Source organism: Nerophis ophidion, linkage group LG02 (assembly GCF_033978795.1).
Source record: "Nerophis ophidion isolate RoL-2023_Sa linkage group LG02, RoL_Noph_v1.0, whole genome shotgun sequence".
In the NCBI taxonomy this organism is placed as follows: Eukaryota; Metazoa; Chordata; class Actinopteri; order Syngnathiformes; family Syngnathidae; genus Nerophis; species Nerophis ophidion.
Genome location: NC_084612.1, coordinates 11,759,630 through 11,774,117, shown reverse-complemented (window position 1 = coordinate 11,774,117; position 14,488 = coordinate 11,759,630). Strand labels below are relative to the sequence as shown.

The window sequence follows — 14,488 nt, the reverse complement described above, 5'->3', positions numbered from 1 at the left end:
TTGGTTCAATCCCCACCTAGTACCAACCTCGTCACGTCTATTGTGTCCTTGAGCAAGACACTTCACCCTTGCTCCTGATGGGTGCTGGTTAGCGCCTTGCATGGCAGCTCCCTCCATCAGTGTGTGAGGTCGGGTCGCGGGGGCAACAGCCTAAGCAGGGAAACCCAGACTTTCCTTTCCCCAGCCACTTCGTCTAGCTCTTCCCGGGGGAATCCCCACCTAGTACCAACCTCGTCACGTCTATTGTGTCCTTGAGCAAGACACTTCACCCTTGCTCCTGATGGGTGCTGGTTAGCGCCTTGCATGGCAGCTCCCTCCATCAGTGTGTGAATGTGTCCACATTTCACTGTCCACATTATTATCCCATCGTTGTTCTTTTAGATAATTATCTAAAGCGGTCATACTTTCCATCCATCCATCCATCCATCTTCTTCCGCTTATCCGAGGTCGGGTCGCGGGGGCAACAGCCTAAGCAGGGAAACCCAGACTTTCCTTTCCCCAGCCACTTCGCCTCGGGGGATCCCGAGGCGTTCCCAGGCCAGCCGGGAGACATAGTCTTCCCAACGTGTCCTGGGTCTTCCCCGTGGCCTCCTACCGGTTGGACGTGCCCTAAACACCTCCCCAGGGAGGCGTTCGGGTGGTATCCTGACCAGATGCCCGAACCACCTCATCTGGCTCCTCTCGATGTGGAGGAGCAGCGGCTTTACTTTGAGTACCCCCCGGATGGCAGAGCTTCTCACCCTATCTCTAAAGGAGAGCCCCGCCACACGGCGGAGGAAACTCATTTCAGCCGCTTGTACCCGTGATCTTATCCTTTCAGTCATGACCCAAAGCTCATGACCATAGGTGAGGATGGGAACGTAGATCGACCGGTAAATTGAGAGCCTTGCCTTCCGGCTCATGTTCATACTTTCCTCCGTACATAATCATTTAATCGTCTGTTTTTCACCTGTGTTTTAAACAGATAATAATAATAATAATAATAATAATAATAATGGATTAGATTTATATCGCGCTTTTCTATTGTTAGATACTCAAAGCGCTCACAGTGAAGTGGGAACCCATCATTCATTCACACCTGGTGGTGGTAAGCTACATTAGTAGCCACATCTGCCCTGGGGTAGACTGACGGAAGCGTGGCTGCCAGTTTGCGCCTACGGCCCCTCCGACCACCACCAATCATTCATTCATCATTCATTCACCAGTGTGAGCGGCACCGGGGGCAAAGGGTGAAGTGTCCTGCCCAAGGACACAACGGCAGCGATTTGGATGTCAATAGGTGGGAAGCGAACCTGCAACCCTCAGGTTTTTGGCACGGCCGCTCTACCCACTACGCCATGCCGCCCCTCTAAATTCATATTTAGTGGGCTCTGTGAGCGGAATAGAGGCGCTCCTATTGACTCCATCGTTAGAATTAGGATAGTTGGGATTTTGGTAACGTTTATTTACGATTCAGAATGCATAAACATGTATTACTGTGTAGTGTTCAATAGCTTATACGCTACTACGACATGGGTCTTAAACATGCAACTAACTTCAAATCTACTTTATTTGAATACTTCAGCCGTGCTCATCCTACCTGGCTATCAGACACCCTCTCTACTGATAAATAGCACCCTTGCAAAGTTCAAAATTAATTTACTGTATTTATTGTCGGGCTTAAATAAGTCATAAAAAGTATCAATAATTATCAATATTTACTAATATAAAAAATGTATATCGTATATAGGGGCGGCGTGGCGCAGTGGGAGAAGGGCCTTGCACAACCCGAGGGTCCCTGGTTCAATCCCCACCTAGTACCAAGCTCGTCACTGAGCAAGACAATTCACCCTTGCTCCTGATGGGTGCTGGTTAGCGCCTTGCATGGCAGCTCCCTCCATCAGTGTGTGAATGTGTGTGTGAATGGGTAAATGTGGAAGTAGTGTCAAAGCGCTTTGAGTACCTTGAAGGTAGAAAAGCGCTATACAAGTACAACCCATTTATAATTTATGTATTTTTCGGCCATATCTCCTAGCCCTAATTTTTAATCCTAAATATAAGGAGGGTAATCTGCAATCTTTAGAAGCTCTGCTAAACAAATCCGGCTTCAGTGAAACACTAAGCATCATGTTGCAGTATTTCTAAGTGCTAAACAAGAAATACAAACTACAAACCTAATAAAACGATACCTTACTGTACAATGTCTGCTCTTACTTCGATGACGACTGATAGGAGGTTCATATCTTCTTGTTTACGTGAACAATTACTCACGATGCACACACAGGATTAACAAGGAAAAGTCTCCCTGCAGACACTGTCTTCGGTTGTGTGTGTTTGTCTCACACAACCGAATTTAATGTCACAGATGAACAATATCTAGATGTATGGCTAAATCCTCCATAAATCCAGATGAGAGGCATGGTTTATAATCCAGAATTACTTTGATAAGCCGAGACGTAGTATGCGAGAGCAGCAGGACATGACTGCCAGCTCAAAGTCAAGATGCAGAGGGCTGCTTTGCAATGTGTTATCATTCCACCGCTAAAAAATAGTTTGTCTGCGTTAGCGGTTGTAATAACAACATCGCTAATATTTGGTTAATATTCCGTTCACAATGTGCATATAGAGTTTTGTTGTCAGGTTCTGGATGGTAATTTTTGACAGTTTTCTGGACAGAATAGAGAGCCCCCATTGAATGTTTTTATGTATTTATTTATTCATGACGTAGATTGCATAAAAAAGAGACACATAAGTGTTTACGTCTTATATAAGAACTGTGAATGATAGACAGCACATCTCTCTCTAATTTGTGCATATTACCAGTATGACTGATCTGATACTCAGGTCAGTCAGAGTGCAGAATCTATGGAAATTACTGAAGACGTTTGGAGCGGAATATTCAAAATGGCTGACTGAATTTGTGACATTTTGTGATGTTTGGACGGCATTTAGGCATACTTTGCGGACTGTAAATACAATTTGATATGGTTTAATAGCTACAAAGGAACACAATTAAGCATATAAAGACAACTTGTTTTTCCACTCTCCTGGTTCTTAAACACTTTGTACATGTTCACTCTAAAGTGTACTCACTTGTGTTGCCAGCTGTTCAGACAATAATGTCCGCGTGTCAACAACTTATCAGACGATAGTGAAGCTACACATTTACGAACCCCTTCGTACAAACTTTTCGTTTTACAAACCGAAAACAATATGGTTTGGTGTACAAACCTTGTGTTTTTTTAGTGCACATGTTCCATTCTCCATTGTGTACCTCCAGCTCAGCCATTTTGTGCCCAGGAGAACATTCATGTTGGGCGGACTGATCGATCTCCGGTGCTAATTCAGTCATTTTCTAGTGTGCTAAGTGCTATTTTGTGTCCTTTTTAAACTGTATTTAGCCTTAAACAGCATTTTTTCTAGTTTTGCTAGCTCAATCGCGCTCATCAACCTCATCGAGCTGGATTCAATCTTACTTGGAGGGGAGGAAACAGGTGGTAGAGGTGAACGGCACCATGTCCTCTCCCCTCTCAGTAAGCTGTGGCGTCCCCCAAGGCAGTATACTAGGACCTTTACTGTTCCTAGTATACGTAAATGACATGCCATCAGTTTGCCACTGTGAATTGTTCCTGTTTGCGGATGACTCGGCCCCGCTGGTATCCGGCAAGGACAAGTAAGTCAAAGGCGGAACAAATCCACAGTACTGAACTCCTTAATATTTGCACCTGGCCCGCTGACAACAAGCTATCCATACACTTTTAGGTAAAACGGAATCCATCCTATTTGGGTCCCATATCAACTTTAAGAAAGTCAGTAACTTCACTATAAAAGTGGGTGAGATCACCTACCTAAGTTCCATTCCAGAGGTCGATCTTTCCTGTGATAAAATGGCAACCAAGGTGATCAAAAAGGTCAACCAAAGAACGAGATTCCTCGACAGAATCTCCTCTCTGGTCAACAAAAGCACCTTATAGATTCTAGAGGGAACTCTCATTCAACCATTTTTCGATTACGCTTGCATCTCCTGGTACCCCAGCATCTCCAAAACCCTCAAATCTAGACTCCAAACATCCCAGAATAAGCTAGTCCGGTTACTTTAGACCTCCACCCCAGATCACACCTCACTCCAACCCACTTCTCCAAAGTGGGCTGGCTCAAAGTGGAGGACAGAGTAAAACAACTTGCACTGAACCTAGTCTATAAAATCCGCTACACCTCCCTGATGCTGAAGTACATCTCAAACTACTTCCTTAACGTAAATGACCGCCATAATCACAACACCAGGGGGAGCTCCACAAACCATTCCGATCTAACAAAGGTCTTAAAGGCCTACTGAAATGAGATTTTCTTATTCAAACGGGGATAGCAGGTCCATTCTATGTGTCATACTTGATCATTTCGCGATATTGCCATATTTTTGCTGAAAGAATTCAGTCGAGAACACGATAAAGTTCGAAACTTTTGGTTGCTAATAAAAAAGCCTTGCCTGTACCGGAGGTAGCAGACGATGTGCGCGTGGCGTCACTGGTTGTAGGGCTCTTCACATCCTCACATTGTTTATAATCATAGCCACCAGCAGCAAGAGGTATTCAGACCGAGAGAGCGGCGAGTTCCCCGTTAATTTGAGCGTGGATGAGGCAAGTTAGAGTGAAGCACTAAAAAAATAAAAAAATTAAAAAGGCGACGGCAGTGTGAGCGATCCAGATGTTATTAGACACATTTACCAGGATAATTCTGGAAAATTCCTTATCTGCCGATTGTGTTAATAGTGTTTTAGTGAGATTATAAAGTCATACCTGAAAGTGGGAGGGCTGCGGTGAACGCCAATGTCTCTGAGAGAAGCCAAGATCATAGCTGCCTTTTTGACAGCTACAGGAGGAGGTCGCATAATCCACTCAAGTCTCCGGTAAGAGCCGACTTAATATCACAATTTTCCCATCCAAAAACTTGCTGGTTGACGTAGAGAAACATATTCGCTTGACCGCTCTGTGTTAAAGCCTCACAACAAACAAAGAAACACCGCCTTTGTCTCGGTGCTGAAGGCAGTTGCAATCCACCGCTTTCCACCAACAGCATTCTTCTTTATAGTCTCCATTATTAATTGAACAAATTGCAAAAGATTCAGCAACACAGATGTCCAAATTACTGTGTAATTATGCGATGAAAAGAGGCGACTTTTAGCCGTAAGTGGTGCTGGGCTAATATGTCCGCTACAACCCGAGACGTCACAAACATGCATCATCATACACGTCATCATTCCGTGACGTTTTCAACAAGAAACTCCGCGGGAAATTTAAAATTGCAATTTAGTAAACTAAAAAGGCCGTATTGGCATGTGTTGCAATGTTAATATTTCATCATTGATGTATAAACTATCAGACTGCGTGGTGGGTAGTAGTGGGTTTCAGTAGGCCTTTAACTCATTCTCTTTCTAAGCCACATCAATGTGGAATACACTCCTAACAGGTGTAAAAGTAAGTGCATCCCTCTATTCCTTCAAAACCGCTCTAAAATAACACCTCCAGGCAACTTCAACCCTTTACTAATACCCTCCTCCATTCACATCCCATCTCCCCGGATTGTAAATAACCTAATGTAAATAATCAAATGTTTTTCTAATGTATATACTTGTTCTTATGCTATCTGAACTCACTATGTTCTCTGCTGGCTGTACATATCCTACTAAGTAAGACCTACACTGTTTCAATGTCCATTTCTCTGTTGATGCAATTATTGATGACTGAAGTACTGATATCAACCAAAGCTCCTCATCCCAACCCCTAGATTGTAAATAATGCAAATAATTCAATGTACATACTATGATGATTAAGTTGTGTGATGACTGTATTATGCTGATAGTATATATTTGTACCATGAATTGATTAACGTGGACCCCGACTTAAACAAGTTGAAAAACTTATTCGGGTGTTACCATTTAGTGGTCAATTGTAGGGAATATGTACTGAACTGTGCAATCTACTAATAACAGTTTAAATCAATCAATCAATATGATTCCAAATAAAGCTATAGACTTCAATTTGTGAATTGAAGTTGACTGGGCCACCTTCCCCGTCACTTCCGATGCATGACAAGAAAAATTAACCGACAAGGTGACATGAGTTTTATTTAGAATTGGGGGTTAAAGGCCTACTGAAATGAGATTTTCTTATTTAAATGGGGATAGCAGGTCCATTCTATGTGTCATACTTGATCATTTCGCAATATTGCCATATTTTTGCTGAAATGATTTAGTAGAGAACATCCACGATAAAGTTCGCAACTTTTGCTTGCAAACAGAAAAGCCCTGCCTCTACCGGAAGTCGCAGACAATGACGTCACATGTTGATGGCTCCTCATATATTCACATTGTTTTTAATGAAAGCTTCCAACAAAAACAGCTAATCAGACCGAGAAAGCGACAATTTCCCCATTAATTTGAGCGAGGATGAAAGATTTGTGTTTGAGGATATTGATGGCGACGGACTAGGAAAAAAAAAAAACGCGATGGCATTGGGACGGATTCAGATGTTTTTAGACACATTTACTAGGATAATTCTGGGAAATCCCTTATCTTTCTATTGTGTTGCTAGTGTTTTAGTGAGTTTAACAGTACCTGACAGCCGGAAGGGTGTGTCCACGGGTGTGTTGACACTAGTGTCTCAGGGAAGTCAACGGCAGCTTTATGAGCGGCACAAGCTCAGCTGATCTCCGGTAAGAAGCGACTTTTTAACCACAATTTTCTCACCGAAACCTGCTGGTTGACATTCGGTTGGGATCCATGTCCGCTGTGATCCATAGTAAAGTTTCACCTCCGTGAATTTTAAACAAGGAATCACCGTGTGTTTGTGTGGCTAAAGGCTAAAGTTTCCCAACTCCATCTTTCTACTGTGACTTCTCCAATATTAATTGAAAAAATTGCAAAAGATTCAGCAACGCAGATGTCCAAAATACTGTGTAATTATGCCGTTAAAGCAGAAAACTTTTAGCTGTGTGTGTGCGAAGCGCACATATTTCCAAACAGCCCGTGACGTCAAGCGTACACGTCATCATTACGTGACATTTTCAAGAAAAAACTCCTGGGAAATTTAAAATTGCAATTTAGTAAACTAAAAAGGCCGTATTGGCATGTGTTGCAATGTTAATATTTCATCATTGATATATAAACTATCAAACTGCGTGGTGGGTAGTTGTGGGTTTCAGTAGGCCTTTAAATCACCAAATGATTCCAGAGCGTGGCCACCGCTGCTGCTCAGTGCTCCCCTCACCTCCCAGGGGGTGAACATAGGGAAGGGTCAGATGCAGAGAGTAATTTCACCACACCTTTTGTGTGTGACTATCGTTGGGACTTTAACTTTAATCGTTGTAGCGACCTGACTGTGAGTGCCTCACAGAACTAGCGACAGTGTGTGTGCGTGTTATGGAAGCTACAAATCAATCAATGTTTACTTATATAGCCCTAAATCACTAGTGTCTCAAAGGGCTGCACAAACCACAACACAAACCACTACGACATCCTCGGTAGGCCCACATAAGGGCAAGGAGAACTCACACCCAGTGGGAGGTCGGTGACAAGGATGACTATGAGAACCCCCCCCCCCCCTAGGGGACCGAAAGCAATGGATTTCGAGCGGGTCTAACATGATACTGTGAAAGTTCAATCCATAGTGGATCCAACACAGCCGCGAGAGTCCAGTCCAAAGCAAATAAGTATATTTCAGCTTGTTGTTGTTTTGGATTTGTTCGGGGATGGCGTGGCGGGGTTGGGAGAGCGGCCATGCCAGTAACCTGAGGGTTCCTGGTTCATTCCCCACCTTCTGTTTCCCTGTAACGTTTGTCTGATCTTGAATGGGATTGTGCTGAAAATTTAAATTTTCCTGAAGGAACGCTCCGAAAGGAATAAATAAAGTACTATCTAATCTAATCTTCTACCAACTTCGTCACGTCCGTTGTGTCCTTGAGCAAGACACTTCACCCTTGCTCCTGATGGGTCCTGGTTAGGGCTTTGCATGGCAGCTCCCGCCATCAGTGTATGAATGTGTGTGTGAATGTGCAAATAGTGTCAAAGCGCTTTGAGTACCTTAAAGGTAGAAACGCGCTATACAAGTATAACCCATTTACCATTAGTTAATAAATAGAAAGTTGATTAATCGCCCCCTTGTTATGATAGTTTGATATACAGCACAGTATAGCGCTTTATATTGTGTTCACATTGTACGAACTCTCACTAAAATATAAACTTTTGTCAAGGCTGGATCCCATTCTTTATATTCACATTGTTTCTTATCGAGAAATGTGCTTCAATATGAAAACATTTCTATTTACGAACCAGGTACAAGAACCAATGACCCTCGTAAATGGAGGTTCTACTGTGCACACACAGATTGGACCATCAACAACGTCTATATCAGTGGTTCTTAACCTGGGTCCAATCGAAAACTAAGTGTTCGGTGAGTCTGCCTCAGGGGTTCGGTCGGCAGAGCCTCCGCCACGGATGTAAAGACACATCAGACTTATCGTGTAAATAAAAACTTCTCCCTATCAGCGTATAATGGATACCCCCAAAAAATGTTCCCTCTATCTTTCCATCTGATTTGCAGGTTGTTTGATTGATTGTTTGGAACTTTTACTAGCAGATTGCAAAGGAAGAGAATACATTTTATGAAACAGTAAAGTTTACACAGTACATATTCCGTACAATTGACCACTAAATGGTAACACCCGATTAAGTTTCTCAACTTGTTAATCAATTCATGGTAATGTGGGTAATTTGTTGTGAGTTCATTCACTTTGTTGCTTTTGTTCTTTGAACAAGGATATGTTCATGCACGGTTCATTTTGTGCACCAGTAAAAAAATATATTTTTCACTAAAGAAGGGTTTGGTGAATGCGCATATGAAATTGGTGGGGTTCGGTACCTCCAATAAGGTTAAGAACCACTGCTCGATATACAAGTACTTACCCTCGGTCGCCACGTCTTCTATCTTCACGCCGTGTTTGTACGCCATGTACCCGAGGACGGAGAAGATGGCGAACCCTGAGAAGAAACTGGTGACGCAGTTGACCGTACTGGTCAACAGAGCATCTCTGGAGAAAAAAAGAGGGTGTTGAAAGCAGGACTATGCAAAAAAGGCAACACCTTTTATATGAAAATGTGTTTATAGGTGTTACACATTCATAGCAAGAACCACCTTCATTTTGGTAAAAATCGGAATGAAAATGAGGATGGAGGAATTACTGTTTCTTCTCAATGGAATTGTCAACCCATAGAATGTAAATTGTCTTATACATGTAGGTAAACACACAATGTCAGGATTAACCTAGAACCTACTCAGTGGCCTAGTGGTTAGTGCAGGGGTCACCAACCTTTTTGAAACCAAGAGCTACTTCTTGGGTACTGATTAATGCGAAGGGCTACCAGTTTGATACACACTTAAATAAATTGCCAGAAATAGCCAATTTGCTCAATTTACCTTTAATAGATAAATCTATATATATTTAAAAAATGGGTATTTCTGTCCGTCATTCCGCCGTACATTTTTTTTCCTTTTACGGAAGGTTTTTTGTAGAGAATAAATGATGAAAAAAACACTTAATTGAACGGTTTAAAAGAGGAGAAAACACGTAAAAAATAAAAATACAAATTTGAAACATAGTTTATCTTCAATTTCGATTATTTAAAATTCAAAATTCAACTTAAACAATTGAAGAGAAAAACTAGCTAATTCGAATCTTTTTGAAAAAAAAAAATGTATGGAACATCATTAGTATTTTTTCCTGATTAAGATTAATTTTAGAATTTTGATGACATGTTTTAAATAGTTTAAAATCCAATCTGCACTTTGTTATAATATATAACAAATTGGACCAAGCTATATTTCTAACATCCATCCATCCATCCATTTTCTACCGCTTATTCCCTTTTTGGGGTCGCGGGGGGCGCTGGCGCTTATCTCAGCTACAATCGGGCGGAAGGCGGGGTACACCCTGGACAAGTCGCCAACAAAGACAAAACATTATTTCTTCTAGATTTTCCAGAACAAAAATTTTAAAAGAAATTCAAAATACTTTGAAATAAGATTTAGATTTGATTCTACAGATTTTCTAGATTTGCCAGAACATTTTATTTGAATTTTAATCATAATAAGTTTGAAGAAATATTTCACAAATATTCTTCGTCGAAAAAACAGAAGCTAAAATGAAGAATTAAATTAAAATGTATTTATTATTCTTTACTATAAAAAAAATAATTACTTGAACATTGATTTAAATTGTCTGGAAAGAAGAGGAAGGAATTTAAAAGTTAAAAAGGTATATATGTGTAAAAAAGCTAAAATCATTTTTAAGGTTGTATTTTTTCTCTAAAATTGTCTTTCTGAAAGTCATAAGAAGCAAAGTAAAAAAAAAAGTGAATTTATTTAAACAAGTGAAGACCAAGTCTTTAAAATATTTTCTTGGATTTTCTAATTCAATTTGAGTTTTGTCTCTCTTAGAATTAAAAATGTTGAGCAAAGCGAGACCAGCTTGCTAGTAAATAAATACAATTTAAAAACTAGAGGCAGCTCACTGGTAAGTGCTGCTATTTGAGCTATTTTTCGAACAGGCCAGCGGGCAAATCATCTGGTCCTTACGGGCAACCTGGTGCCCGCGGGCACCGCGTTGGTGACCCCTGGGTTAGAGTGTCCGCCCTGAGATCGGTAGGTTGAGAGTTCAAACCCCGGCCGAGTCATACCAAAGACTATAAAAAAATGGGACCCATTACTTCCCTGCTTGGCACTCAGTATCAAGGGTTGGAATTGGGGGTTAAATCACCATAAATGATTCCCGGGCGCGGCACCGCTGCTGCCCACTGCTCCCCTCACTTCCCGGGGGTTGATTAGGGGGATGGGTCAAATGCAGAGGACAAATTTCACCACACCTAGTGTGTGTGTGTGTGTGTGACAATCATTGGTACTTTAACTTAACTTATTATGACATTTTTCGTGAGGAGTTTTGTAAAGGGGAAAATATTTATAAATGTTCTTATATCTTTCAATAATTATTGTACACGCTTCTTCCTCTTCAACCTGATAGCTCAGTTACAGCTCATCTTATTTACCTATTCTGTCTTATATGTCGTTTATGTTGCACGATCGCACCAAGAAAAATTCCTTGTTTGTGAATCCGTTCTCAAACAACGGCAATAAAAACTATTTTGATTCTGATTCACCTCCGACCTAAAACTCTATAAAGTCACTGCTTCTCATCTTTTGCAAGTATTTGGTATGAATAACGTTTGCTTATATCATAACCCCTTTGAGACGAGGATCATGTATTTCTTGACAAAATGCCCACACTTTTATATGTGTAACAAAGTTGAAAACTACTTGTGTTGTTTTCTTGGCAAAATCAGAATTTTCCCATTCATTCTCTTGCAATAGATTGCACAAGCGCATCTAATGAAGCCCCCGCTGCGTATGTTTTGAAAACATGTCTATTTTCATGATTTTTTTTGCTTCACAGATTAAATTGTGGGCTCCACTTGCCTTTTGTCCTTTTGGGAGAGACCCATCAAAACCTCTCCCGCCTTCCAAATTCCTCAAGATACAGGCTATCTCACATTATGTCAAAGCCATTTTTCCACTTGTTTGTATTTTTTTTGGAAAAGTTGCCCAAGAACTCAATCAAACCTGCTAGATGTCCACAAGTCGTAAAAAAAATGAACAAGGATCGATACCGTTGGGGACGGCGTGGCGTTGTTGGGAGAGTGGCAGGGCCAGCAACCTCAGGGCTCCTGGTTCAATCCCCACCATCTACCAACCTCGTCACGTCCATTGTGTCCTTGAGCAAGACACTTCCCCCTTGCTCCTGATGGGTCATGGTTAGTACATCAGTGCTTGAATGTATGTGTGAATGGGTGAATGTGGAAATAGTGTCAAAGCGCTTTGAGTACACAATGTGGTCCTGATGGCTTCATCTGGCCAGGATCTTCAGCTCTCACTAGATCGGTTCGCAGCCGAGTGTAAAGGTTTTGACCGACAGGACAAGATCAAGATTACAAGCGTCCGAAATTAGTTCCCTCCGTCGAGTGGTGGGGCTCTCCCTTAAAGATCGGGTGAGAAGCTCATTCTTTCGGGAGAATTTCAAAGTAAAGCCGGTGCTCCTCCCCATCGAGAGGAGCCAGATGAGTCAGGATGCCCTGCGAAGGCCTTAATGCGGAGGTGTTGAGGGCACGTCGGACCACAGGGAAAACTCAAGACAAGTTGGGGAGACTATGTCTCCCAGCTAGTCTGGGAATGCCTCGGTATCCCCCGGGAGGACCTGGATGAAGTGGCTGCGGATAACGAAGTCTGGGTTTCTCTGCTTAGGCTACTGCCCCCGCGACTCAACCTCAGATAAGCGGAAGAAGATGGATGATGGATAGATAGATGGATGGATGGGTTATAACAAACACCAAGATGGTTATGTATGCAGATGACACAACTCTATACAGCACTGCCCCTACCTTAAATGACCTAGAAAATAACTTAAATCAGGACCTGGAGGGAGTTCACGCTGGGTAAATGATAGTAAACTTGTTGTGAATATTGACAAAACAAAAAGCATTCTTTTTGGATCCAGGCATATGCTTGTTGAAGACCCTCAGCTTCACATTTCAATGTTAGATATACCTATTGTGCAGGTCCAAAAAGCAAAACTGCTTGGTGTGCTATTAGACAGTCAACTGTCATGGTCCGATCGTATCGATAGTATTTTAATGAAATTATGAAGAGGTTTAGCCATGGTCAGAAAGTGCTCCACCTTCTTGACATCCTCAACAATGGGTGAAGTTATACAGTCCTGGGTTTTCTGTCATCTTCATTACTGTCCTATAATATGGTTCGCTACAACTAAGTCTGACCTGAACAAACTTCAACTTGTTCAAAACCGAGCGGCTAGACCAGGGGCGCTCACACATTTTCTGCAGGCGAGCTACTTTTCAATTGACCAAGTCGAGGGGATCTACCTCATTCCTATTTATAATTTATATTTATTTATTTATGAAAGAGACATTTTTGTTAACAAGTTAATGGTGTTTAATGATAATACAAGCATGTTCCAACTATCGTGGGATCACACTCCTCAGCCTTCCCGGTAAGGTTTATTCAGGTGTACTGGAGAGGAGGCTACGTCGGATAGTCGAACCTCGGATTCAGGAGGAACAGTGTGGTTTTCGTCCTGGTCGTGGAACTGTGGACCAGCTCTATACTCTCGGCAGGGTTCTTGAGGGTGCATGGGAGTTTGCCCAACCAGTCTACATGTGCTTTGTGGACTTGGAGAAGGCATTCGACCGTGTCCCTCGGGAAGTCCTTTGGGGAGTGCTCAGAGAGTATGGGGTATCGGACTGTCTTATTGTGGCGGTCCGTTCCCTGTACGATCAGTGCCAGAGCTTGGTTCGCATTGCCGGCAGTAAGTCGAACACATTTCCAGTGAGGGTTGGACTCCGCCAAGGCTGTCCTTTGTCACCGATTCTGTTCATAACTTTTATGGACAGAATTTCTAGGCCCAGTCAAGGCGTTGAGGGGTTCCGGTTTGGTAACCGCAGGATTAGGTCTCTGCTTTTTGCAGATGATGTGGTCCTGATGGCTTCATCTGACCGGGATCTTCAGCTCTCGCTGGATCGGTTCGCAGCCGAGTGTGAAGCGACCGGAATGAGAATCAGCACCTCCAAGTCCGAGTCCATGGTTCTCGCCCGGAAAAGGGTGGAGTGCCATCTCCGGGTTGGGGAGGAGACCCTGCCCCAAGTGGAGGAGTTCAAGTACCTAGGAGTCTTGTTCACGAGTGAGGGAAGAGTGGATCGTGAGATCGACAGGCGGATCGGTGCGGCGTCTTCAGTAATGCGGACGTTGTACCGATCCGTTGTGGTGAAGAAGGAGCTGAGCCGGAAGGCAAAGCTCTCAATTCACCGGTCGATCTACGTTCCCATCCTCACCTATGGTCATGAGCTTTGGGTCATGACCGAAAGGATAAGATCACGGGTACAAGCGGCCGAAATGAGTTTCCTCTGCCGTGTGGCGGGGCTCTCCCTTAGAGATAGGGTGAGAAGCTCTGCCATCCGGGAGGGACTCAAAGTAAAGCCGCTGCTCCTCCACATCGAGAGGAGCCAGATGAGGTGGTTCGGGCATCTGGTCAGGATGCCACCCGAACGCCTCCCTAGGGAGGTGTTTAGGGCACGTCCAACCGGTAGGAGGCCACGGGGAAGACCCAGGACACGTTGGGAAGACTATGTCTCCCGGCTGGCCTGGGAACGCCTCGGGATCCCCCGGGAAGAGCTAGACGAAGTGGCTGGGGAGAGGGAAGTCTGGGTTTCCCTGCTTAGGCTGTTGCCCCCGCGACCCGACCTCGGATAAGCGGAAGATGGACGGATGGATGGACAAGCATGTTTAACACACATAGATTCCTTTCTTTCATGAAGACAAGAATATAAGTAGGTGTATTTGATTCTGATGACTTGCATTGATTGGAATTAGACAGTGGTGCTGATAACGTCCGC

At 43.0% G+C, this 14,488-nt stretch overlaps 1 protein-coding gene across 1 annotated transcript in view; it reads right to left on the bottom strand.

Moving 5' to 3' along the window:
- slc6a2 (solute carrier family 6 member 2) overlaps positions 1–14,488 on the bottom strand; it is a 127,458-nt gene that overhangs the window by 41,974 nt on the left and 70,996 nt on the right. The window contains exon 8 of the mRNA XM_061877276.1: positions 8,939–9,063. Within this exon, the coding sequence (XP_061733260.1) occupies positions 8,939–9,063 (125 nt within the window). The remainder of the gene's footprint in view (positions 1–8,938; positions 9,064–14,488) is intronic.